Below are 27,259 nucleotides of genomic sequence, written 5' to 3'. Positions count from 1 at the left end.
ACAGCCAATACCAGTGATGATTATCTGAACTGTTCCTGCGCCTCCCCTAGGTGGACTCGGTCTGAAATGAGAACATGGTGCGCTGTGTAAACATCGCCACTGAGAAGACAAAGGTGACCGCCCATGGTGCTGGCCACCCACTACCTCGTGTGCTATGCCGGCCTTCATAGGTGCTCACTAACAGCATTTGCCCCAACATTCTGTTAGGGCTATACGGGAGGTTTTTTTGTGGGTGAGTGAACGACTGAGTGGGTGAGTAGTGTTGATGTCACCGTGACTTCGTAGCGAATGGCGGTTGTTGTTGTTGTTGTGGGTGAGTAGATTAGTGGGTTGGTGAGTGTGTGTGTGGCAGAGATCTTCCAACCAAAATGCTAATGGAGGGTGGCGTTTGTGCACATGCTGCCCTACATGACATCATAACAACAGTGTGGACCACTGGACGGGTTCCTCAGGATTGGAAGGATGCCTTGGTATTCCACTTCTTTAAGAAGGGGGACCGCACAGACTTTAACAACTACAGGGGCATCTCACTCCTCAGTGTGCTGAGAAAGGTCCTAGCAAGTATTATTCAACATCGCCTTGCCATGCACGCTGAGGAAAAGCTTGCAGAGCCCCAATGTCGTTTCAGGCAAGGGCGGCCCTGCACAGATGCCATATGTTCTGTCCGTCTGTTACAGCAGATGTGTCGGGAATTCCATCAGGACCTACATCTCTGCTTTATTGGCCTCATTAAGGCCTATAATACCATCTGTAGGTCTGGGCTCTGGGTTGTTCTTCGTGCTTTCCGAGTCCCTGACCCTCTGCTCAAAATCATTAAGGACCTTCATGACAGTGAGCAGGCCCGGGTAAAACTACGTATCTAGGAGACGGAGCCATTCCATGTTAACGTTAGGGTGCGACAGGGATGTCCTCTGGCTCCCACATTATTTTACATTTATTTCGACCACGTAGTTCGTAAGCCTTCAATGGCTGTACTGGAGGAATTACTATCTGGTACAGATACAATGGGAGGCTGATCGATGCCGACGTACGGTCAAGGGATGGCTCCCTATTGGTCAACCATGTTATGTATGCCGTTGATCTGGTGATTGCTGCTCACTCAAAGGAGGAGTCGGAGGTGCCACTGGATGCCTAGACAACTTTTGTTTGGCCGGATAGAGGGGGCTAAACGGGTGTGGCACGAGCTAGAGTAGAGATGGAGTGATGTACAAGAGGATGTGGAGCTGGGTCGACTTGCCAATGACTGGTACCAGGGGTGTCAAGAGCGGCTTCTGTGGAGGAGCCTCGTGAAAGACGCTACTGGGACGTTGAAGGCAGTCGCCCTCCAGCAATAGCAGAGGGCAGTAGAGCGACACTCACATAAATGAGCGGAGCGCCTGGCGGCTAAAACATAGCAAGTTGGCACAGTAGGCGGCACAGGTGGTGCATCGGTCAGTCATCTCAGTCAACGCATGGCATCTAGGTCTGCCCCGTGACCTCCTGCCAGCGGACGTTCGACACGTCACGTGGCATTAACCATGGCATTAACCTGCACGTAGGCTGGCACAAGCGCCGTGGTGACGTCACTGCCACTTGGAGTAGTGTTGCATAGGTGTGGAGCGGTTGTGCAGTGGTTACTTCCGTGTGTTTGGAAACCCAGCAAACCGATTGATAGCGATAATCTGAACGGGTCCTCGGGCCTCCCCTAGATCTACTCAGCCTAAAATGTCCGAACAGTCCATTAAGGCTACAAGAAGGATGTTTTTTTGTCACTTTTAAAATATTTACTGCTGGCTGTTATACTAAAACTGAATTTAACTATTTTAATGTTACCAGGTAAGGTGTATTGAGCTATATCGCTATTTTTTCAGAAGTGACCTTGCCACAAATGATATCTCAATGAAGTGGCTTATCATAAGGTGGAAAAACATAGCAGCAGCCAAATTATTTAAACACGTGACTTTGATTCTAAATGTGGAGGGAAAAGCCGGAGCACCCAGACAAAAATCAACGCGACCACCACGGGGAGAGAGAGGAACACGCAGACTCCAAATATACAGTTGACATTGTAAGGATTGGGATAGAACCCCACGACCTCCTGTATACCAGGCGAGGGAGACAACATCTCCTAGCCACCGTGGCGACCTTTATTGGTCATAGTGGGGGAAGTGGGGTTGAGGGGGGCGCGGGCAGGGAGGCGACAGGGTAACTGACTATACTTCACCACGCTGGTCAGTGCGAGGTTTGAGAGAAAGGGGTGGTGAAGGTTTGGGTTCGCGTGTCGCTCACCACTGACGTTAGCCGTGGCCTGTCATCGATCTCTCAGATGTCCAGCTTCGTGACTCACTCATCCACTCCTTCCCTTATCCACTCCATCAATCAACCACTCACCCACCCACCCACACTCTCAGCCAGATACTTACTCGTCCACTCACCCACCCACTCAGCCACTCACTCACCCATCCAGCCACCGACCCACTCACCCATCCAGCCACCGACCCACTCACCCACCCACCTCGGCAGCCAGGAAGCAGGAGGGAGATGGTGGATCTGATGGGAGACGAGGGGGAGGAGGAGGAATGACTTAGCCAAGCTATCATGGATAATGATGATTGTGACCAGAGGTGAGGGAGGAAAGGGACGATAAATAGGAGAGAGAAACGAGCAGCAGAAGGAATCTGGACAGGGAAAGAGGCGCAGCATCCCTTTTCAGAATGGGTGGCAGTGGGAAGAGGGGAGGGGTTCAGAGTTGTGGTGCCCACAAGGAGTCACGTGATTTACTTGAGGCTCTAGCTGGTTTAGAAAAAGAGGGATATATAACTACACCAACATTTTAAACAACCCCAATCTTTATCTCAATCACTATGATCTTATATAAAATTTGTATAATAGCTGCAAAGCACCTTTTGAATAAGTCGCTATATTAATAGCTGCAAAGCACCTTTTGAATAAGTCGCTATATATACACATCTAGATAGGATACATTCAATGAGATGGGATGGATTCAAGGTGTGAGTAGAAAAACACAGAAGCCAGGTGACTTACTGGAGGCTCTAGTTGGTTTAGATACACGGATAGATATGGTGATGATGAATCACGTTTTGAGAAGTGCCGAATCGTTCACTTTGAAGAGCCACATATCATGGTCACCACCACCACTTCAATATCCGTCGCGTGTGAAGAAGTTAACATTCTGGTCAGATCCATTGAGAAGCTGAAGAGATAGAAGCCACGATGACGAATCGAGGAATTCAGCTGTGGCACTACACGGTCACCACCACCACCACTTCAATGTCCGTCGCTCGAGCTAACAGATGTCCATGTGTGACACCGTTCAGGCTAACAACAGTCCCTGAGTGGCACTGCCCTAGCAAACAGCTGTCTTTGTCACTGCCCCAGCCAACATCTGACCATGTCTGTTGCCATCCCAGCTAAAAGCTGTCCCTGTTTGGTATCATTCCAGATAAAAAAAAACTTCCCTGTGTGTCAATACCCCAACTAATAGCTGTCTCTGTGTGCCACTGCCCCAGCCAAAAGCTGTCTCTGTATACCACTGTCTCAGCTAACAGCTGTCCCTGTGTGCCATTGCCCCAGCTAACAGCTGTATGTGTGTCACTGCCCTTGCTAACAGCTGCACCTGTGAACCACTGCCCCTGTTAAACGCTGTCCGAGTGTCACTGCCGCAGCTAACAGTTCTCCCTATGTGCCACTGCCCTAACTAACAGCTGTGCCTGTGTGCCACTGCGCCAGCTAACAAATATATGTGTTCAACTGCCCCAGTTAACAGCTGTCCCTGTGTGGTGGTCACTCTGTACACACGCACACACTACACAGTACTTACCAGAACGGGGTCATTGGTATCCCTGATCAAGACCCCGCCTGAGGGGTGGAGGCTGTGCAGTGTGTGTGTGTGTGGGATCCCCCAGAACCCTGGTCCTAGACAGAAAGTGGGATCGAACAAACACAGATTGTTTGGGCTTCCTGTGGCCAGCACCTCTCCTGAGGGGAGGGGGCTGCGAGGGATCTGTGATCCCTCGGCGGGGGAATCGTATAAAAGGCGGGCTCCTGCGAGCAGTTGGCAGTTGGTCTCAAGCCGAAGCCGGGGAGCCGCCTGAAGAAGAAGAGACCCTGGACCCCAAGCCCCGACGTCCTTCTGAGGGCCGGGGCTCAGTGTGGTGCCAGTGGTCTGTAGGCTAGGACCCTGAGGTTCCCTCAGCCCGACATCCTTCTCAGGGCCGGGTCTGGACGGGCCAGTGGTCAGGGACCCACCGGTGCCAGCGGTGGGTCAGCCTCCCCTAGGTCCAGCTAGCCGGAGGCGTTTAGGAGTAGTCGGGCCAATGGCTAGGGTACGATAGCCCGGAGGCTGTACCTCCTCAGGTTGTGGGTAGAAGGGGCCATTACCCCTTCGTGTTAGGGACCTAGTGAATTGTGATAATATATTTTAAAAAAAGTATTTGCTTACCACTATGACTCCATCTACGACTACTACACCTGTATGCCTCTGCCCTAGCTAATAGCTGTGTAGTGCCTTGGATTCACTCGGATGACAATCGCCTTTCCTCCACCGTCACTTTTATTTCCATCGTTCCGCACACACACACTATATATAATTTCTCCTCCCCGCGCTCCGCCAACTCGAACACTCGAATTCCCCTCAGCACCGTCCGCTCATCCTCCTTGTCTCCACACACAGTCTCTTCTTCTCTCCCCGCACACACAGTGGTTCTATCTCTATCTCCTCACACACAGTGACCTGTCTCTCTCCTCACACAGTGACTCGTCTATCTCTTCACACGCAGTGACTCTGTCTATGTCTTCACACACAGTGACTTGTCTATCTCTTCACACGCAGTGACTTGTCTATCTCTTCACGCAGTGACTTGTCTATCTCTAACTCTCCCTGTACCTACCTATACCGTAATCTCCACTCTGCTAACGCTAACTCTCGCTATCGCTATTTATTGTCCTCTGGGTTCGGCTCTCAATCTATTTCCCACTAACACTTGCCGGCTCCCCTCTTCACATCTCTCTCTACCCGCTGCTGTCTCCACTTCTCGCCAACCACTCCCCCGCCGTCCAAATCACCTAGCGTTTTTATCCCCTTTCCAATCAGCCTTAATTAATTACCACGTGCCTCGCTGGCATTTTCCCGCCAGCTCCGCACCTGTCCAACGGCCCAGACTCCGTGACGCCACCACTTAACGCTAACAGCCTCTCGACCAATCACAGCCCTCGTCCCTTGACTCCCTTAATTACTTTGGCTTGTTTACGCCACCTGTGGCTTCATCACCTGCCCGACCTTACATGACCCACAAAGTTTGTATGTACTGTATATGGCCAATTTACCCATGTGTATTTTCTACTCCACTACATCTGTACTGATGTGCCACTGCCTCAGCTAAAAGCTGTACTTCTGTGCCACTGCCTCAGCTAACAGTTGTACCTTTGTGCCACTGCCCCAGCTAACAGTTGTACCTGTGTGCCACTGTCCCAGCTAACAGCTTGCCCTGTGTGTCACTAACCAAGCTAACAGATGTCCCAGTGTGTCACTGAGGCTAACAGCTGTCCCTTTGTGCCACTTCTGGCTAACAGCTGCAACTTTTTATCAATGCCCAGCCAACAGCTGTACTTGTGAGCCACTGCCCCATCTAACAGCTGTACCTGTGTGCCACCACTCCTGCTAACAGCTGTCTCTGTGTATCACTGATTCAGCTAAAAGCTGCCCTTGTCTGCCACATTCCCAGCTTACAACTGTCCCAGATACCAGCTGTCTCTGTTCTGTGTGCAACTATCACAGCGAACAGCTGTACCGGTGTGTCACTGCGCAAGCTAACATCTGTCCCTGTGTGCCACTTCCCCAGCCAATAGCTGTTCTTTTCTGCCACTGCCACAGCTAACAGCTGTCTCTGTGTGCCACTGTTCCAGCTACCAGCTGTGTTTGTGTGTCACTGCCCCAGTTAACATCTGTCCCAGATTCCAGCAGAAGAAACGGCACACTCGGAAACAACCAAGGTACAAACAAAGGCAGAGACACAATCCTCAGTCAATACAAAACGGTAGACACACCAGCAGAGAACACAAAGACACACACTTCATACCTCCCCGAATAAATTTCAACAACCTCTTCGGGGAGGTATGAAGTGTGTATTTGTGTTCTCTGCTGGTGTGTCTACCATTGTGTATTGACTGAGGATTGTGTCTCTGTGTTGTCTCTGCCTTTGTTTGTACCTTGGTTGTTTCCGAGTGTGCCGTTTCTTCTGCTGCCTCCGCGCCGCTCCTTGCTACATGCTTAATGCTAATTTTGTCCCATTGTCTCGTCGCGCATGTGTAGTTGCCTCGTGCCACATGCTAATTTGTTGTCCCATTACATCTCAGCCCCGCCCTCTCTGTTTATTTAAGACCTTGACACAGATGAGGCTTCACTGTGTGCTTGTCTCTCTCCATGTGTCTCTGTACTAACTCGTTCTGCTTGGGTGTCTATATATGGGTATGCGGTCTGTATATTTCCTAAATGTTTAAATTTCAGACCTAACTTGCAATTTAGTCATCTTTGAAATAGCGTAATCAACCAGACTTTGCGTTAATTGTGTTTTGACCAACCGTCTGTGTTGCGTTATATGGTTTCCAAATTTTGCTAAACCCTGTTTGATTTAGGGTGCTCCCCCGTCTATCTCTCTCTGTATCCCCTGTTGTATCTGTCTGTATATATCTGCAGTTATGTGTCTCCTCTCTCTCGTAAATTTAGCTCTTCTGTACCTGATGAGGATTACTTGTGTTGCAATCGAAACGTCGTACGCTATTATGTAATGTTATTATTTCTACGTGACTTTACCGAAAAAGCCAAATACAACACCAACTTGTCCTTTCCCCGCATCTCCGGTTGGCTACATACGGTGTGAAAGAAGTTCAATACACATACATACCAACACCAACGATCCCCCGTATTGCCTTAACAGACTGAGGCAAGTGCTGTTAGCAAGTAGCACCTATGAAGGCCGGCACGGCACACGAGGGGGTTGGTGACTAACACCACTCCTGTTCGCTAGGGCAGCAGCACTTGCCCCAAGAGCCTGTGAAGGCTACACGGGGAACCTTTGTCTTTGTTTCTATCTGTGAGACCCATAGACTTACATAGAGTACCCACGGACTTACCTACTGAATCACAGACTTACAGAGAGACCCATAGACGTACATAGAGATTGATAGACTTACATGGACACCCATAGACTTACATAGAGTCCGGTAGACTTTTTTCTACTTCGCCTGTCAATCGCGAATGATGGTGACTGCAGAGAACAGCGAGCAGCAGCACCAAAGACAAAGGTCCCCACCTTTCTCTTTAGTGGTGGTGGCTACGCCGCTGCGTGTGGCTGCCTCATTCTCCAGCGCTGTGGAGGCAACAGCAAAAACGAGGGTTGGTGGAAGACCCGTACCCCTGGCTCTGCTAGGTAGAAAGCAGTACAGCAAAGCGTGTGGACTAATTTCCATCTGTTCCATCTTACTCTTTTCTGCCTGTGGGAGGGCGTCAAGGAGGGTGTTGTACCTTTCTGAGCCACAGTATCACGCCTCCTCTGTAAGTGTATGAGAGATTGAGTGCGTTTGTGAATTAGTGAGTAAACGATTGGGTATGTGAGTGGGTAGGTGTGAGTGGGTGAGTAAGTGCACCAGATTGCGTGTGTGAGTGAATGTCTTTGTAAGTGTGAAAGTGAGTATATGAGTGTGCTTGTGTATATCTGTGTGCTCGTGGGAGTGTATATATATGATTTGTTGAGCATTTCTGAAAGGGGAAATCTCTCAGCCTGGAAAACATAATGGGGCAAGTGGGGATGACCCTGCTGAGGCTGCTGAGCCTCAAATATTGGAAGTAGTCACCCCCTGTGAGTGGCTGGCTGAAGTGCCATCTGTTTATGAAGTACAGAATGTGATCCAGAGTCTGAGACCAGGAAAAGCGTCGAGCAGAGATGATCTCCCCAGCGACATGCTAAGGGAGGGTAACGTTTCCCGGGAAAGATCCTGGCAAGGATTATTCAACATCGCCTTGCCAGGCACGCCGAGGGCAGGCTTGTGGAGCCTCAATGTGGTTTCAGGAAAAGGCGGTCCTGCATAGATGACATTTTCTGTCCCTCTGCTACAGCAGAGGTGTAGGGAATTACAATATAACCTGTATCTCTGCTTTATTGACTTGGTCAAGGTCTATGATACCATAAATAGGCCTGGGCTCTGGGCTGTTATTCGTGCTGTCGGAGTCCCTGACTCTCTGCTGACAATCATTAAGGACCTTTATGATGGTGGGCAGGCCTGGGTAAAACTACGTGACCGGGAGTCGGAGCTATTCTCTGGTCACCTTGGGGTGCGACATGAATGTCCACTGGTTCCCACATTATTTAACTTCTATTTCGATCACGCAGTTCGTGGAGACTTTGATGGCTATAATGGATAAATTTCCATCAGGTACAGATACAATGGGAGGCTGATCGATGCCCGGGTGCTGATGATCTGGTTATTGCTGCTCGCTCAGAGGAGGATTTGTAAGCACTGCTGCTGAACCTGGAGCGGCCACTAAGATGTGGGGCCTTACCATCAGCCCCACCAAAACTAAGCACCTGCCTGGGTATTATGGGCCATCAAAAACTCGACCCTCACAACTCCCAATTGGTGATGGGGCAGTTGTGGAGAGAGTGGAGAGTTTTCCATATCTGGGCAGTGTGCTCATAACCGGTCCCGGTTTGACAGCAGAGGTCTCGCTCCAAATCAGTCAGGAGGCATTATCTTTTCATCTGCTGCGTAACGCTGTGTATAAGCTATCTGGTCTGTCGTTCCACACGAAGCATTGGGCCTTCATGGCCACGGCCATACCCTCCCTTTTATATGCCTGCGAAACGTGGACCCCCCCTAATGGCACATTTTCGCCGGTTAGAAACATATAGACTGGCCTGCCAACAATCCATCCTGGGTTTAACCAAGCTGGATTGTGTGAGGAGCTCATATTACCTTAAACGATCTGGAAAAAGTCCCATTGGTGAGCTCCTCCGGCATTCAAAGCTGCATTGGCTGGGTCATGTAGCCCACATGCATAGCCACCGCATGCCTAAACAGATTTTTTTCGGCTAAATAGAGGGGGCTAAACTGACGCGGCACGAGCTACTGAAGAAATGTAGTGATGTTGTACAAGAGGATGTGGAGCTGAGTGGACTTGCTGAAGACTGGTACCAGCGGTGTCAAGACCGGCCTCTGTGGAGGAGGCCCGTGAAGGATGCTATTGGGCAGTTGGAGGCAGCCGCCCTCCAGCAACAACGGAGGACAGTGGAGCAATGCTCAGAACAATGAACAGAGCGCCGGATGGCTAAAACACAGCAAGTTGGCACAGTAGGGGGGCAAAACTGGTGCATCAGCCAGTCATCTCAGTCCGTCGACCAATGGCACCTGGGTCTGCCCGTGACCTCCTGCCAGTGGGCGGTCGACACTGCACGTGGCCTTAACGTGCACATAGCCTGGCACAAGCGCCGTGGTAACGTCACCACCACTTAGTGGTGAATGGCAATTGTGTATATCTGCGTGCACGTCTGTGTAAGCATGTGTGGGGAGAGGTGGTGCAGTGATTAGCATTCTGCGCTATGCACCCAGCGACCCGAGTTCGATTCCCGCTCACAGTGACAATTATCTGAACCGGTCCTGCTCTACGTCGACTCAGCCTCAATTGGATACCTGATGCAGTGTGTTGTTACACATCACCACTTGGGAGCCAGGTAGCAGATTGTGTGTGGAAGATGTGGGTGGAGTGGGGTGAAAGGTACTAGAGAGCGTGGAGGAGGAAGCGTGATCCACAGAAGTACTGGTGGATTTGCTCCATATAGCTAACAAAGGACTTGCGCACCTCCTTCCAGCCAGATATTAACTAAGCTAAACATATTTTTTTATTTTCCAGTTACAGCACACTGAGGATGCAACTTAGCCACGGCGAGAACATGCAAGCTCCAAATAAACACACGCCAGGGTAGCGATCAAACCCACGACCTCCTGCATCCCCAGTTCGGGAGGTAACATCTCCTTGTCACCGTGGCGCCCCGAAGACTTTACGAACCTCCTCACAGCCACCTCCAGGTCGCGAACCCATCTGTTGGCGCTTTGCTGGTTTAGTGTCTCTGTCACACATGACCACTTGGGAGCCAGGTAGCAGATTGTGTGTGGAAGATGTGGGTGGAGTGGGGTGAAAGGTACTAGAGAGCGTGGAGGAGGGAGCGTGATCCACATAAGTACTGGTGGATTTGCTCTATATAGCTAACAAAGGACTTGCGCACCTCCTTCCAGTCAGATATTAACTAAGCTAAACATATTTTTTTATTTTCCAGTTACAGCACACTGAGGATGCAACTTAGCCACGGCGAGAACATGCAAGCTCTAAATAAACACACGCCAGGGTAGCGATCAAACCCACGACCTCCTGCATCCCCGGTTCGGGAGGTAACATCTCCTCGTCACCGTGGCGCCCCGAAGACTTTACGAACCTCCTCACAGCCACCTCCAGGTCGCGAACCCATCTGTTGGCGCTTTGCTGGTTTAGTGTCTCTGTCAAGGCCAGTCTAACACGAAATGCCCAGATACCATCCACGTGTCACGATGGCCAACACGCCCCACTGACGTTCGTTCGGGCACTTCTATCAATAATACGACCGCTTTATGACCATTGGGACCAAAGGTTACGTTCATACAGATTATTGGTGTATAGAATTAACGAACTTCAGTTGCTAGCCTATTTGTGAGAGGACACTTTGTGTGGACGGGTTTACTGCCAATCGTTAAAATATGGCATCCAGAATGGGTGGGGGTCATTGGTCATTTTCATCCTTTCTCTCCACGGACAGTGTTTAGTCTATAGGCAGTGGTTGAGTCTACAGGCAGTGGTTGAGTCTACGGATAGTGTTGAATCTATGGTGCAGAGTTGAGTCGACGGACAGTGTTTAGTCTATAGGCAGTGGTTGAGTCCACAGGCAGTGTTGAGTCTACGGATAGTGTTGAGTCCAGGGACAGTGTTGAGTCTTTGGTGCAGCGTTGAGTCTATGGGCAGTGCAGAGTCACAGGGCTATACCAAATGAATGAAACTGAAATGAAATGAAACTGAAACAGTGTTTAGTCTATAGGCAGTGGTTGAGTCTACGGACAGTGTTGAGTCTACGGCCAGTGTTCAGTCTTTGGGCAGTGTTGATTATACGGGCAGCGTGAGTCTATGGGCAGTGTGAGTCTATGTGACATGAATCTAACTAATTATTTATAGCATAGGACTTAATGTAGCTCATACTGATAGACCCTCCAGTATTCCATGCCTCTTCTCTCACACTGGTAAAAGTGTCACACCCGTTTGACCTCCTCACTACGTAGTAGCTGCTATGGTGCAGGTTTTGGAGATAGGTGGTGATTTATTGAATTGCAGGAGACAAACATAATTAACACAGATATATTATTGTTATTATACAAGGTGGCCCAAAGGTCAGGACACATCGGGTTGTTATTATACAGGGTGGTCCAGATGTCGGGATACAGGGTTGTTATTATTACACTGGGCTAATAACTCAGCGGGCTTTACCTGATAAATAAAAGTTTATGTTTTAGAATGGGTCTCCGTGAGCATGGGTCTCCATGGGTCTATGTGGTTTTTTTGTGTGTCTCTATGAGGCTTTGAGTTTCTAAGAGTCTGTAGAAACATGCACGCAGAGTATATGGCTGCTGCTGTACATTCCCACGTGATAATGCTGACAAACCACTTCTTGAGCGGCTATAGTGTGTGGCCAGGTCGCTTCTGAACATAGCTAAAATAGCATGGTTTTATGTGGTTCTGAATGAGTCTCTGGATCTCTGTTACTCTTTATGGGTCTCTGTGGGTTTTTATTGTTCTCTCTGAGCTTGCAAGAAACACGCGTTCAGAATATTTGGCTGTTGCTATAAATTCCCACAATACAGACAGTCCCCGGGATACGGAAGGGTTAGTTTCCCGAGAACGATCCGTAACCCACATTTTCCATATTAACCTTATGGCGGGACCCCGGGGTCCCATAAGCCCCCGGCTCTCGCTTAAACATTATATTATAATGTAAACAAAAACTATGCTCTTTTTCACCAACGGGTTTGAAGGATGGTGCCAAGTGTTGTCTTGTTAAACTATGCCTTTTAAAACTGAAAACTACTTACCTGCAGTACCTCTATTTAAATACACTATCGAAAAAATAATTTACACCCCTCTGTCAATCATCGTGTTTCTCAGTGTGGATTTGTGAACACACTTTGTAAACAATACATAAAATAGTACGAGTTTTCAATGCGCTGTTCATATTGTAACAAGTGTTTATACCGATGTTACTCTACAGAGTAGTAGGTCGCTGCTCCTCTTATCCGCATTGATACGAGCGGTATGTGGGGACTATGGCTTAACCGCAAAAAAACCTATCTGCACAGATGCATAATTCCTCCTGTTTGATAATTATTATTCTCAAACAGGAGGAATTAACGGTGCAACGCATCTCATCTGTTAAATATCTGCAGGTAATAGGATTGTCATCGATTGATCCTGGCTGCAGGTCACAAATAATAATTAAGATAAGAGAGCAGTTTCACTGTATTATGCATACCGTGATGAGAAATAAAGGATTTAAGTCGTGTAGGCAGTTTGAGCAGCTTTGGATAAGACTTGTTATGATCCTGCCCATACCCAAGCATGGAGTGCATTCGCTTGTTCAGCTCTTCTGCGCGTTCGTCCTCGCTGCGCTTGGACGACACGACGTGACAACAGAACGATCCGCGCCAGGTGGGTCACGGCGTTCATGTACGCGGTGGGACGAAGTCGCCAAAATAAATTAATTTAGATTTTGACTTCTGTTTATTCGAGACACCGGGGGCCCGCCGTAAGGATCAGATGTCGGAAACTGAACAATTCCCCCCCCCCCCCAAAATCAAGATAAAATCCCACAGCTGGAAATAGTCGTGCCTCACCCACCCGATTAATAGTTCATTTTCTATCGCTGCTTGTATTGCTGTACATATGCTCTGCACTTGCTATGATTCTTTCATTTCATAGAATATTTACCCTTACTATATATAATTAAACGAATGGAACATATACTGTATCCAATTGTTAATGAACACCACGAAACATTTTGATATTTGTAAACAGAAAGCAGTAACTTCCGAATGTTTATGTATGCTGCCAACTTAGGCTAGCTAGCCTTGGTTCTCCGTTCACTTTGGGCTGAGATTGTAAGCTATCGAAGTGTAATTGTGTTACATTAAGCAAATAACTCGTGAAATGAACGTAAAGCTTTACTAACAGAACATAGCTCACGTTACGCCTCGCTCCGCGGTATTCATACGCAAGCTCAAAGCACTACACTACTTGCGCTTACGTAACTAACGCAACACTTTCTGCATATTGAAAAATTATTTAACACGATTCATGGGAGCATTTCCGTGAGGTCGAATTTTCGTAAGTCTGGTTTTCAATTTCGTTGAGATGCAATAATTTGTGGCTAGGTTTCTACTGAAAAAATACAGCATAGCTCAGGGGGCCTTACACCTAGCAAAATAAAAGTGTAGTTTTAGTTGCTCCAATAGCAACGCAATCCAACGACACTGCAGCCTGCAGCTTTTGGTTTAATGCGTAACAGAAACCTCAAGGTTGATTGCCCTTGTGTTGAGAAGTGAGATTATGGCACAGTAGTTGGAATAGGGAGTGTCAAGTTTCTTGAAGTCAATATTCCCCACGTAATTGCGATGAAAATGTGTGGGTTATAGGAGCACCACGACGTTCCAACACCGGCACCCGTTATGGCAACCCTACAACAGTCCACAGCTGCCCCAGTGAGTCGTGTTAAAAGTAGAATCAGAAGTGAGTGAGAGTGTGAATGAGAGTGCCTATATATGAGAGCCAGAGACACAAAGACCCCCCCCACCCACCCCCATATAACCATAACAGACTGTGGGGGAAAGTGGTGTTATCAAGGGGCCGCCGCTCACGGCCAACACCCATGATGATTATCTGAACTGGTCCTGGACGTCGACTGAGCCGCAAATGAGTACCTGGTGCGATGTGTAAACATCGCGACCAGGTAGTCAAAGGCGGCCGGGTAGGCGTGCTGCTGGTCACCCGGCTCCTTGTGTTTCGTGCCGGCCTTGATGGGCACTGCTACCCGCTAACAGCACTTGCCCCAACAGTCTGTCGAGACTATACGGGTAACGTTTGTCTTTGTCATTGAGTTTTATCCGTGAGACCCATAAACTCACATAGATATTCATAGACTTTCATAGAGACCCATAGACTTACATAGAGACTTTCATAGCCACACATAGACTTAGAGACCGGTATATTATTATTAGACGCTTTTTATTAACTCACTCTGTTGTCGTTGTATTCTCAAATCTTGTAACTCATTTTTTACCCACTTCCCAATGTGGTATCGACTGCAAACTTGGTATACGTATGTCATACTGATGACAATACTATATTCTATCAAAACAAATATATTTTTAAACAATCTTTTTTATATGTAATGTTTCGGCTTGGGTCTAATTGTCCACGGTCAACTGACGTTGGCTGTAATTTGGCCACGGTCCCTTACGTTATGGCAAGCTTCGGGCCACTTCCTGGAGTCGTGGAGTTCTTCCATTACTAGTAGGGTACATTTCATGAAAGCGTGTTTTTATAAAATAACGATGGCGACTGCGGAGAACAGCGAGCAGCAGCGTTTGACTTCACGCTGGTGGGATTAGAGGCCAGCCACTTGAGCGGAAAGAATCGGCTGTGGGCAAGATTTGCTGCTCGTCTGCTGGATGGGATTCGTGTTGTGTCGTCTACAACAGGACTCGCTTACAGTTGGCTGACATTTCCTCCCACGTGTCCACATTGATATTGGCTGCCTTGACGTGTCTTTTAAAGCACGTATAAAGGACGTAAAATGACAGAGACCCTTAGACTTACGTAGAGACGCATAGACTTACATGAAGACCCATAGGCGTACAGAGACACTACCATATAGGGTGATTATTATTCAGCGTTGGTCAAAAGTCAAGACTCATAGGGTTATTTTTGCCTATAGATTTAACACTGCCCGCACCTCCGATTAGCACGGTTGCCTGCATATGGTGCAAAAGAAGTTCAACATAGGGCAGTCCTTGGCTTACAAACCTAATTAGTTCCTGAGACCCGTTGGTAAGTCGAACAGTTCGTAAATCAGAACACAATATTCCACTATTTAAATGGCTATATGGTCAGTGTTATGTTATTGTGGTTCAACAAAAAGGGAAGTATTGTTAAACTCATAATTAAGAACAAATATTGTACATTAGCATATAACAATGGAACAAAATACTGTATAGTAAACAAAACAAAATAAAGTAACATAAATCGAAAAAAGACTTGCATTTTCACTTACTTTGAGTCTTGATGTTAACTTCCTTGTCGGAAGGGGTAAATGAGTCACCACAATTGTACACACACGGAGCACAACAACAACAACCGCCATTCACCAATAAGTGGCGGTGACGTCACCACGACGCTTGTGCCAGGCTATGTGCACCCTGAGGCCACGTGAAGTGTCGAACGCCCGCTGGCAGGAGGTCACGGGGCAGACCCAGGTGCCACGGGTCGACTGACTGAGATGACTGGCTGATGCACCACCTGTGCCCCCTACTGTGCCAACCTGCTGTGCTTTAGCCACCCGGCGCTCCGCTCGTTGTTGTGAGCGTCGTTCCTCCGCCCTCCGTTGTTGTTGGAGGGCGACTACCTCCAACTGCCCAGTGGCGTCCTTCACGAGCCTCCTCCACAGAGGCCGATCTTGACACCGCTGGTACCAGTCATCGGCAAGTCCACTCAGCTCCACGTCCTCCTGTACCACATCACTCCATCTCTTCTCTAGCCCGTGCCGCGCCCGTTTAGCCCCCTCAATCCGGCCGAACAAAAGCTGTTTCGGCATGCGGTGGCTGGGCATGCTGGCTACATGACCCAGCCATCGCAGCCTTGCCCGCCGGAGAAGCTCACCGATGGGACCTTGCCCAGATCTTTCAAGGATTTGTGAGCTCCTCACACAATCCAGTCTGGTTAAACCCAGGATGGATCGTAGGCAGGCCAGCCTAAATGTTTCTAACCGGCGAAGATGCTCCATTAGGGGGGTCCACGTTTCGCAAGCGTAGAGAAGGGAGGGAATGACCGTGGCCGAGAAGACCTGAAGCTTAGTGCGGAGCGACAGACCAGGTAGCTTCCAACACAGCGTTACGCAACCGATGAAAAGATATTGCCGCTCGACTGATTCGGAGTGAGACCTCTGCTGTTAAACTGGAGCCGGTCATAAGCACACTGCCCAGGTATGGGAAACTCTCCACTCGCTCCACAACTGCCCCATCACCGATTAGGAGTTGTGGGGGTGTAGTGTCAGATGGTACAAAATACCCAGGCAGGTGCTTAGTTTTGGTGGGGCTGATGGTAAGGCCCCACCTCTTAGTGGCATGCTCCAGTCTCAGCAGCAGCGTCTCCAACTCCTCCTCTGAATGAGCAGCTATTACCAAATCATCAGCATACGTAACGTGGTTGAGCAATAGGGAGCCATCCCTTGACCGCACCCGGGCATCGATCAGCCTCCCATTATATCTGTACCATATGGAGATTCCCCCGGTACAGCTATTGAAGGCTTCATGAACTACGTGGTCAAAATAGATGTTAAATAACGTGGGAGCTAGAGGACATCCCTGTCGCACCCCAAGGTGTACAGGGAATGGCTCTGACTCCCGGCCACGTAGTTTTACCCGGGCCCGCTCACCATCATGAAGGTCCTTAATGATCGTGAGCAGAGGGTCAGGGACTCCAAAAGCACGAAAAACAGCCCAGAGCCCAGGCCTACTGATGGTATCATAGGCCTTGACCAGGTCAATAAAGCAGAGATGTAGGTCTTGTTGGAATTCCCTACACCTCTGCTGTAGCAGACGGACATAAAATTTGGCATCTGTGCAGGACCGCCCTTTCCTGAAACCGCATTGGGGCTCCGCAAGCCTCTCCTCAGCATGCCTGGCAAGGCGATGTTTAATAATCCTTGCCAGGACCTTTCCCGGCACACTGAGGAGTGAGATGCCGCTGTAGTTGTTACAGTCTGTGCGGTCGCCCTTCTTAAAGAGAGGGACCACCAGGGCATCATTCCAATCCTGCGGAACCCGTCCAGTGGTCCAGACTGTTGTTATGATGTCATATAGGGCAGTCTGTGCACAAACGCCACCCTCCCTCAGCATTTCGCTTGGGAGATCATCTCTGCCTGGTGCTTTTCCTGGTCTTAGACTCCGGATCGCCTTCAGTACTTCTTCAACAGATGGCACCTCAGCCAGCCATTCACAGGGGGTGACTTCTTCCAATATTTGAGGCACTGCAGCCTCAGCAGGGTTATCCCCACTTTGTGCCACGATGTTTTCCTGGCTGAGGGATTTCCCCTCCCCCAGGACTTCACAGAAATGCTCAGCAAATCTGCAAACACACACAAAGACACACACAGACACACACAAAGACACACGCAGACGCACAAACACACACAAAGACACACACAGACGCACAAACACACACAAAGACACACACAAAAAGACACACAGACGCACAAACACACAAAGACACACACACATACAAAGACACACAGACGCAAAAACACTCCAATGACAACGATCCCCCGTATGGACCAAACATACTGAAGGGACAAGTGCTGATTTGCCAGCGCCACGCCCGGCCGCCTTTGTCTCACCAGTGGTGATGTTTACACACCGCACCAGGTACCCATTTGAGGCTGAGCCGACCTAGGGGAGGCCCGGGTCCTATTCATATAATCGTCACTGGTGTAGATCGTCAGCGGGAAATTTAACTGTGGTGGCCAGGTTGGTAGAACAGCGTGCTCACCATTGCACTACCGCTCCCCCTCCCCACACAAAGACCCCCTGTGTAGCCTTTATAGACTGTAGGAGCAAGTGCTGTGAGCGAGTGGCACTTATGAAGGCCAGAACGATACACGAGGGAGGGGGTGGGTAGCCAGCACCTAGCGTACCAGGTACTCATTTGAGGTTGAGTCGACCTAGGGTAGGCTCAGGACCGGTTGAGATAATCTTCATGGGTGATGGCCATGAGCAAGACTCAAACTCCGGTCGCCGCTTGCGTAGCGCAGCGCACTAAACTGCTACACTACCGCTCGCCATAAACTTAATTCAGCACACAACAACCGCCATTCGCCACTAAGTGGCGGTGACGTCACCACGACGCTTGTGCCAGGCCATGTGCACCTTGAGGCCACGTGAAGGGTCGAACGCCCGCTGGCAGGAGGTCAGGGGGCAGACCCAAGTGCCACGGGTCGACTAAGATGACTGAGATGACTGGCTGATGCACCACCTGTGCCCCCTACTGTGCCAACTTGCTGTGCTTTAGTCACCCGGCGCTCCGCTCGTTGTTGACCTGTTGTTGTTGGAGGGCGACTACCTCCAACTGCCCAGTAGCATCCTTCACGAGCCTCCTCGACAGAGGCCGATCTTGACACCGCTGGTACCAGTTATCGGCAAGTCCACTCAGCTCCACGTCCTCCTGTACCACACAAACACTCATTCCCACCGCGAGTCCAACTCATTACATCTGAACAAAATACTTCCACGGCTCAAGTTTTCAATTGCGAGGTCGCGTTGTAAGTCAATGTTTATATTTCATGGAAGCTGGTTCGTACGTATTTATGTTCGTAAGTCGGGTGTGCGTAAGTCGATGACTGCCTGTACATGCATGCTCGCCCTTAGACTCAACACGGCCACGGTGGCTCGGAGATGTAAACTACCTCGCCTGGTATGCAGGAGGTCGTCGATTCGATCCTAGCCCTGACACCTGTTGTATATTTGTTGTTTGCATCTCTCTCTCTCTCCATGGTCATGTGGATTATTTTTTGGGTCTGCTGACTTTCCCCTTCCACATTTAAAATCAAAATGCGTTTAGAGCTTTAATTTGTGATAGCCATGCAGGTCATTTCTGAAAGAAAGTTACATAGCTCAGTGGGCCTCACCTGGTAAAATAAAACTATTTTGTCGCTTTAGTTTTACTGCTCAGAGAGAGAGAGAGAAAAAGACGCGACTGTTACCACACCACATGCTAATTAACATACCTGACAAAGCAACCACAAACTGCCTTTATCTCTCTCCTGACCAATCACAGAGCGAAGAGACTGTGGGTCTGTGGAACAGAGGTAAGTAACGTGACGGATCAGTGCAACGTGCTTGGGGTCAGCCGCAGCTGGTCTGCGGACAGCAAGGTGATTATCGAGTGAGTGGCCGAGTGAGCAGGTGAGTGAGTGTGTGGTTTGGTGGGTCGGTGAGTGTGTGGTTTGGTGGGTAGGTGAATGAGTGGGTTGGTGGGAGAGTGGGTTGGTGAGTGAGTGGGTGAGCGGTTGAATGTGTTCTGGAGCCTCCCCTAGATCGACTCAGCCTAAAATGGGTACCTGGTGCGGTGTGGTTCTGGCCACCCACCCCCTTGTGTGCAATGCCAGAATTCATAAGTGCTGCTCGTGAACAGCACTTGCTCCAAACAGTATGTTACGGCTACACGGGGTTCTTTGTTTTTGTCTGTTTTGCAAATATGTACTGCTGGCTGTTAGACTAAAACTGAACTAAACTATTTAAATGTTTTAGAAGTGACCTTGGCACAAATGATATATCAACGAAGTGGCTCATCATCATCATCATTATCTGGGGATTTATCAACGCAGTGACGTTGATTCTCAATGTGGAGGGGAAAACCGGAGGACCGGGAGAAACATCAACGCGACCACCACGTGGAGAGAGAGAGAGACGCAAACTCCAAATATACAACAGGCAATGTTAGGGCTTGGATAGAACCCACGACCTCCTGTATACCAGGCGATCCTAGCCCTGAGGGAGGTAACATCTCCTAGCTACCGTGATGATGAAAGAGAGACGCAGACTCCAAACATACAGCTGGCATTGTCAAGGTCGGGATGGAACCTACGACCTCCTGTATACCAGGCGATGGAGACAACATCTCCTAGCCACAGCGGCGCCCCTTATTGGTCATAGGGGGCGAAGTGGGGTTGAGGGGGGCGTGGGCAGGGAGGCGACAGGGTGACTGACTATACTTCACCACGCTGGTCAGTGCGAGGTTTGAGAGAAAGGGGTGGTGAAGGTTTGTGTTCGCGTGTCGCTCACCACTGACGTTAGCCGTGGCATGTCATTGAACTCAGATGCCCAGCTTCGTGACTCACTCACCCACTCTCTCCCTCACCCACACACTCAATCAATCACCCACTCACCCACCCACCCACACTCTCAGTCAGATACTTAGTCGCACACTTACCCACCCCACCCACTCACACACTAACTTACTCAGCCACTCGCCCACCCATTTACACACTCACCCACCTATCTACTCAGTCACTCACTCATCCTGCCACCCAGCTAACCACTGACCCACCCACCTACCCAGTCAGGAGGGAGGAGGGAGATGGTGGGGTTGATGGAGGAGGAGGTGGAATGGCTTGCCAAATATTTATCGGCGATGATGAGAGGTGATGATAAGGTGAGGGAAGAGAGGGGGGAGAGAGGGGAGAAAGGAACGAGTAGCAGAAGGAAGCTGCACGGGAAAGGAGGAGGAACATCGTCTCTTTTCAAAGTGGGTGGATGGTGGGGAGAAGTTCAGAGTCGGGGTGGCCACACAGGAGTCACGTGATTTATTGGAGGCTATAGCTGGTTTACGTAGAATTTGCATAATTGCTGTAAAGCACTTTGGAATAAGGCGCTATATAGATACATCTAGACAGGATACATTCGATGAGATGGAGTCAGGGTGTGGTTTGCCCCACACACAGAAGCCGCATGCCTTACTGGAGGCTCTAGCCATTTGATGAATCACGTCTTGAGCGGTGCTGAATATTTCTCTTCGCAGAGCCGTTCACATATCACGGTCACCACTGCCACCTCAACCACAATATCCATCACCGGTGAAGAAGTTAACAATCCGGTCGGATTCATTGAGAAGCTGAAGCGATGACGGTTCGAGGAATCCAGTCGTGGCATTTCAAGATGTACATCATCTCCTTGGGGCTCACGCTCATGGTCAGTGAAGTCTCTCTCTTGGTTATCAAGGATCGTACTTATTACATTCGTCAAACTGTGGCGTTAAATGGAAAATATATACAGGCATACCGCCTATAGCGCTCAGAATGCGTTCTTGGTAAACAAAGCGCTATACGAAACAACCTTATACGGGGTCATTATAACAGCGTTCCAATGGAGCTGCGTACCAACAGCACTTTTTTACCACAGCAATATTCGAGGGCTTCATTGGGGTATCGGCAATAGCCTTAATAATAATGCCATATGATAAATATATCGAAGTATTTTACAAATAAAACGAATACGTTTGAATGGTAATGACATGAAAATACAATAAGTTATTTCTTCATCAGTGCATTTGGTCGGAATTTGCATAAGATTAACCACCGTCTGCCGCAAATATGGTTCTGTGGGAAGCTATATTAACCATTAAATTTCGATTTAAAGCTTTCGTGACTGCAATGATTAATCTTCTTTGGTTCTTTCTTTTAACCAATTGAATGACTTGATCCATGGATTGGCAATGAATCAATGTAGTGATTAACCCTCGATGAATCGATACCCCAATGTGGCTGTCGGATCGACTACGAGCAGTTTCGCTACAATAGGTGGCCCAAAAGCCAGGACACAGGGTTATTATTATGCAGGGTGGCCCCCAAAAGTTAGGCCACTCACTCACTCACCCACTTACAAACTTACTCACTAACCCACTCATCCACTCACGCCCATATTCACTCGCCCACCCACTCACCTAATGGAAAAAAATATATACAAGGTGGCCCAAAAGTCAGGAAAATCTAGAGTTAGTATTGTGCAGGGTGGCCCAATGCATTTCTATGGGTCTCTGTGCTTGTGTCTATGGGTCTCTATGCAAGCCTGTGGGTCTCTATGTGAATCACCGGTGACTTGGCTGAGATAAATCAACTCACTCCATGTGAGAATCCGGTTTAACCATAGGTGGCTGGCTTGTTTTCAAACAAGGATCTAAGCAGTGCTGCCTCAGCACTCTGACATATGGGACACCTCAATCAAATGTATTTTTGATGCGTTAACAACTGTCCTTTTCTCTTTTAGATACCATTACAAGTCTTTACTCTGCACACAGGTATGTAATTAAAGTATACAACTCAACAACAATCTTACAGCAACATATCTACAGGACATCAAAGTATTAAAAATAAGAATGTGTTTACCCTTCTTGCAATACAGCAGATGTTAAGATCTTGATTTGAAGCTTTTGTGATTGCAGGAATCCATACTCTTTGGTTCTTTCGGTAAAGTCACGTAGGTATAAAATATTTTATACCTACGTGTCTTTACCGAAATAGGTTAAGATGTTCAAACACCAAATAGAAACCTTTAACAAGGAATCACATGTACTTATGGCAAAACATGCAAACCTCTTACAAGGAATCACATGTACTTATGGCAAAACATGCAAACAAACATCCTCTTATTATATATCGTTTTTGAAAGTGCTTGGTTTTATTGCCAGAGAGGGTAAAAGGGTAAAACCAATCACTCTCTTTTAAAGACTATGCATATGTAGTGCCTTGGATTCACTCGGACGACAATCGTCTTTCTTCCACCGTCACTTTTATTTTAATTGTTCCGCACACACACACACTATATATATAATTTCACACACACACTATATATATAATTTCACACACACACACTATATAATTTCTCCTCTCCACGCTCCGCCAACTCGAACACTCGAATTCCCCTCAGCACCGTCCGCTCATACTCCTCGTCTCCCTACACAGTCTCTTCTTCTCTCACCGCACACACAGTGGTTCTATCTCTATCTCCTCACACACCGTGACTCGTGTATCTCTTCACACGCAGTGACTCTGTCTATCTCTTCACACACAGTGACCTGTCTATCTCCTCACACACAGTGAATTGTCTATCTCTTCACACACAGTGACTTATCTATCTCTTCACACACTCTCCCTGTACCTACCTATACCGTAATCTCCACTCTGCTAACGCTAACTCTCGCTGTCGCTATTTATTGTCCTCTGGGTTCGGCTCTCAATCTATTTCTCACTAACACTTGCCGGCTCCCCTCTTCGCATCTCTCTCTACCCGCTGCTGTCTCCACTTCTCGCCAACAACTCCCCGCCGTCCAAATCACCTAGCGGTTTTATCCCCTTTCCAATCAGCCTTAATTAATTGCCACGTGCCTCGCTGGCATTTTCCCGCCAGCTCCGCACCTGTCCAATGGCCCAGACTTCGTGACGCCGCCACTTAACGCTAACAGCCTCTCGACCAATCACAGCCCTCGTCCCTTGACTCCCTTAATTACTTTTGCTTGCCTACGCCACCCGTGGCTTCATCACCTGCCCGACCTTACATGACCCACACTGTTTGTATGTACTGTTTATGGCCAATGTACCCATGTGTATCTTCTACTCCACTACATCACCCCCCCCCCCCCCTGTGATGAAAGAACCTAGCCGTCCCCGGCTACGCTATACTCGAATTGGAGTAGTGGAGTGAAGCGGACGGAACGATGATAACATATATACAGAACGCACTCGCAACACATAAACATTTTGTACAACCACCCGATACGCACCACACAACGACACTCACACAACACCTTTATACAGAATCCCCAAACCCCCCAAAGTCAACGTAGTGTACTTCTCCTGGAACGGGTTCCCGCTGCCGGCCCATCCCCCCTGCACGGGACACCCTGCGGTAAGGGAGGGCCTCGCTTGTCTCGCCAACGAGGGGCGCTCCTGGGCTCCACCCTGCGCCCATCCCTGTCCCAGCGACACTCTGCTGGCGGGGCTGTCCGTCGTTCCTGGTCGGGACGGACATTGGTCCGGATATGTGGCCGTTCAGTCGGCGTCCGGTCAGCAACCCTGCCCAAAAGGAGCGATCCTGCAGGCACACAGGGGGCAGATCTCTGGGACACACGCACTTGTGACCTCCCCACAGGTTTGTCGGACACATCCAATACAGGCCGCTCTCGGATGGGGGATGACGCGTCATATGGTAACACAAATTTCTTCAGGCGCGACGGGTGAACAAACCATGTCCAACGACCAAATTTTATTCGCACGCTCTGATCCCGTAAAACCTCCACAATATCAACGGGCCCCTGCCAGGGGCGGTGAAACTTTGGGGACGTTCCCCCCGGCACCATGGGGCAGTGCAACCAGGCTTTATCTCCAACACTCCACGGCTCTCGCGGCTGCTGCCTGCCGTACAATCTTTCGTTAGCGGCTGGTCGTTGTGCCGTATTTTTCAATGCAGCCTCCCGGGCTTCCCTCAGACGGTCTAAAGCCACCTGCATTGGAGCAGGCACCGTCGTAGATTTCTCTCGCTTCCGAATTCCCAATTTAACGATAGCCGGCGCTTCTGGTTCCCGTCCATACATTAGAAAAAATGTCGAGTACCCCGTTGAGGCATGCGGGGCCAATCTATACGCGGCCAGCGTCGCTGCAACATGCAGGTCCCAATCATCTTGAGCGGTGTTTACTTGGTGACAAAGCATGGACGTCAGCATCTTATGCAGCCGCTCGACCATCCCGTCAGTCTGCGGGTGGTACGGGGACGTCCGGATCTTTTTGGTCCCCAGCGAGTCACACACGTCTTTAATCAATTTCGATGAAAAATTTCTGCCTTGGTCAGTAAGCAATTGTTCCGGGGCCCCCTTATCTAAGACGTACCCTTTCAAGAAAGCCTCAGCGATCGACGTTGCTGACTGGTCTACTAGCGCCCATGCCATCGGCCAACGAGTTAAGTATTCCACCCCGACGAGCAAATATTTGTGCCCTCGGGGGGTGACAGGGAACGGACCCAAAATATCTAGTGCCACAATTTCGTTCACTCTCGAAACTTGAATCGATTGCAATGGGACACGATATGGCCGTGCCGGCGCTTTCCTCTGTGCACATTCCTGGCATGCTTTTACATGCTGTTTCACATCATTAAACATTCTCGGCCAGTAAAATTCATTCCCCACTGTCAACGCGGTCTTCTTCTCCCCCAAATGCATCAATGTATCATGTATCTCGTTAATGAGTTTCCCCCGCAACACCCTCGGGACAACAATACAAAATTTTTGTGCTTCCACATCCCAGCGAACAAGCAACCCCTCCGTCAACATCAAAAATGGGCGATCCTCCGATCCCCTTGAACGAGAGGCATGCAGCCTCATCCTGGTTAGCGAGGAATCCTCTACCTGCAGTTGCTTCCACCGTTTCAATGAAAACCCCAATAATCCAATTTCTGCTCCAGGGATTATCCCTGGCACTCCCGAACCTGCTGCAGCGACCGTTTGCGGAACCTCCTGCAGCGGCGGGCCGCAACGCAGCGAGCCCTCTGTGCACTGACACGTCTCAGCCGGTCGCGGCAACCTCGACAAAGCATCCGTGTTTACATGGCGCATTCCTTTCCTATGTTGGATCGTGAAAGAGTACTCCTGGAGGGTCTCAAGCCAGCGAGCCATCTGCCCCGACGGCTGATCCACGCGCAGCGAGTACTGTAGTGCCGCGTGATCAGTGCGGATCAAAAATTCCCTGCCGTACAGATACGGTCGGTACTGCCGAACAAAATGGACAATCGCCAACAATTCTCTATGCGTCACACAGTATTTTTGCTCCGCCGGCGATAACACCCGGCTGCCATATGCCACCACTCTCTCGACGCCCTCAACCATCTGTGACAAAACCGCGCCTATGCCCGTATCACTGGCATCCGTGTCAAGTATAAATCGCTTCGTAAAATCCGGGTATCCCAACGGCGGTGCATCCGCCAGTGCGGCCCGCAACGCTTCGAACGATTTTTGTTTTGCAATTCCCCATTGAAACTTCACACCTTTCCCGGTCAGCGTATGCAATGGTCGAGGAATTGTGGCAAAATCCTTAACGAACCGCCGATAATACGACGCAAAGCCCACAAAGCTACGCACTTCCCCTGCTGTTCTCGGCACTGGCCATGTTCGCACACAACTCGTCTTTTCCGGATCAGTGGCCACTCCTGACGCGCTAACAACGTGCCCCAAATACTTCACCGATGTTCTCAACAATTGGCACTTCTGTGGTTTAAACTTCAATCCGGCGCGCCGCACTCTGCCAAAAACGGCGCGCAGTCGTTGCAAATGTTCATCGAAATTCCTACTGAAAACAATCATATCATCTAGATATATCAAGAATGACTCCCACTGCAGGCCCGACAACACGAGTTCCATTAATCGCTGGAAGGTCGCCGGCGCGGAGTGGAGTCCCATCGAGAGCACGTTAAATTGATACAATCCTTGTGGTGTCCGAAATGCCGTTTTAGGTCTTGACTCCTCATCCAGAGGCAATTGCCAAAAGCCCGACAACAGATCGAGGGTCGAAAATATTCTGCCGCCGGACAGGGCGTCCAGTGAATCATCAATTCGTGGAAGCGGGTACGCTTCTGCCACCGAAATTTTATTCAATTTCCGATAGTCAACACAAAATCGCATGGTTCCATCACGTTTTTTAACGAGGACAATAGGGGCTCCCCACGGGCTGGACGATGGGGCAATAATATCTTGCTCTAGCATTTCATCAACAGATCGCCGAATATATTCTTTCTCAAGAGGACCTACACGATGCGAATTTAACCTGATCGGGGGTGCGTTTCCTGTGTCAATACGATGCCGCAACAACATCATTCGACCCACGTCCTATTTCCCTGAACTGAACACATCTTTAAATTCCACTAGCAACGCATGCAAACTCGACCGTTGCACAGGCGATAACTCTGGGTATTGTTTGTAAAGATCCCTTAACCATTCCGGATCGTCTTCCTCCCTTGACAACATTTAATCCTGTCCCGTAGCAAAACATGTTTTCGTTTCTGGACCCGGCGCACCCGTCGCGTGCGCCAACATAGTGCATTCTTGAATAACAACCTCTTCGTGCCCCGCGTTTACAATTTGAATGAAAGGATCGCAATATGTTCGTATTATGGTCAAAGCTCCTACCACGGTGGGCATTCTCGATATAGCATTTGAGGGTGTCGACAGCACTCCCTCCTGCAGCTCATCCCAAGGCAATTCCTTCTTTAACCGTAGCGGCACCAATATTTGTGATGCAGGTGGGACGCGCACGGTGTGGCTCACCACGGTCTGCACCACAGCGTTCGCCACCACAAATTTCGAAGGCGTCCCCAAAAATTTCAT

The 27,259-nt window shown here is 49.2% G+C and overlaps 1 protein-coding gene across 1 annotated transcript in view; it reads left to right on the top strand.

Moving 5' to 3' along the window:
- The first annotated feature begins 20,075 nt into the window (after nt 1-20,075).
- The window catches only part of LOC116957597 (adhesion G-protein coupled receptor F1-like), a 50,191-nt gene continuing 43,007 nt past the window's right edge, over nt 20,076-27,259 (top strand). The window contains exons 1-2 of the mRNA XM_032979839.2: nt 20,076-21,084; nt 22,159-22,189. Of these exons, the coding sequence (XP_032835730.2) occupies nt 21,016-21,084; nt 22,159-22,189 (100 nt within the window). The 5' untranslated portion in view covers nt 20,076-21,015. The remainder of the gene's footprint in view (nt 21,085-22,158; nt 22,190-27,259) is intronic.

The sequence above is a fragment of the Petromyzon marinus genome, chromosome 78, assembly GCF_048934315.1.
Source record: "Petromyzon marinus isolate PM22_M1 ecotype Great Lakes invasive population chromosome 78, UKy_Petmar_22M1.pri1.0, whole genome shotgun sequence".
Lineage (NCBI taxonomy): Eukaryota > Metazoa > Chordata > Hyperoartia > Petromyzontiformes > Petromyzontidae > Petromyzon > Petromyzon marinus.
The sequence above is the reverse complement of the archived record's forward strand: the minus strand, read 5'-3'. Positions and strand labels throughout refer to the sequence as shown.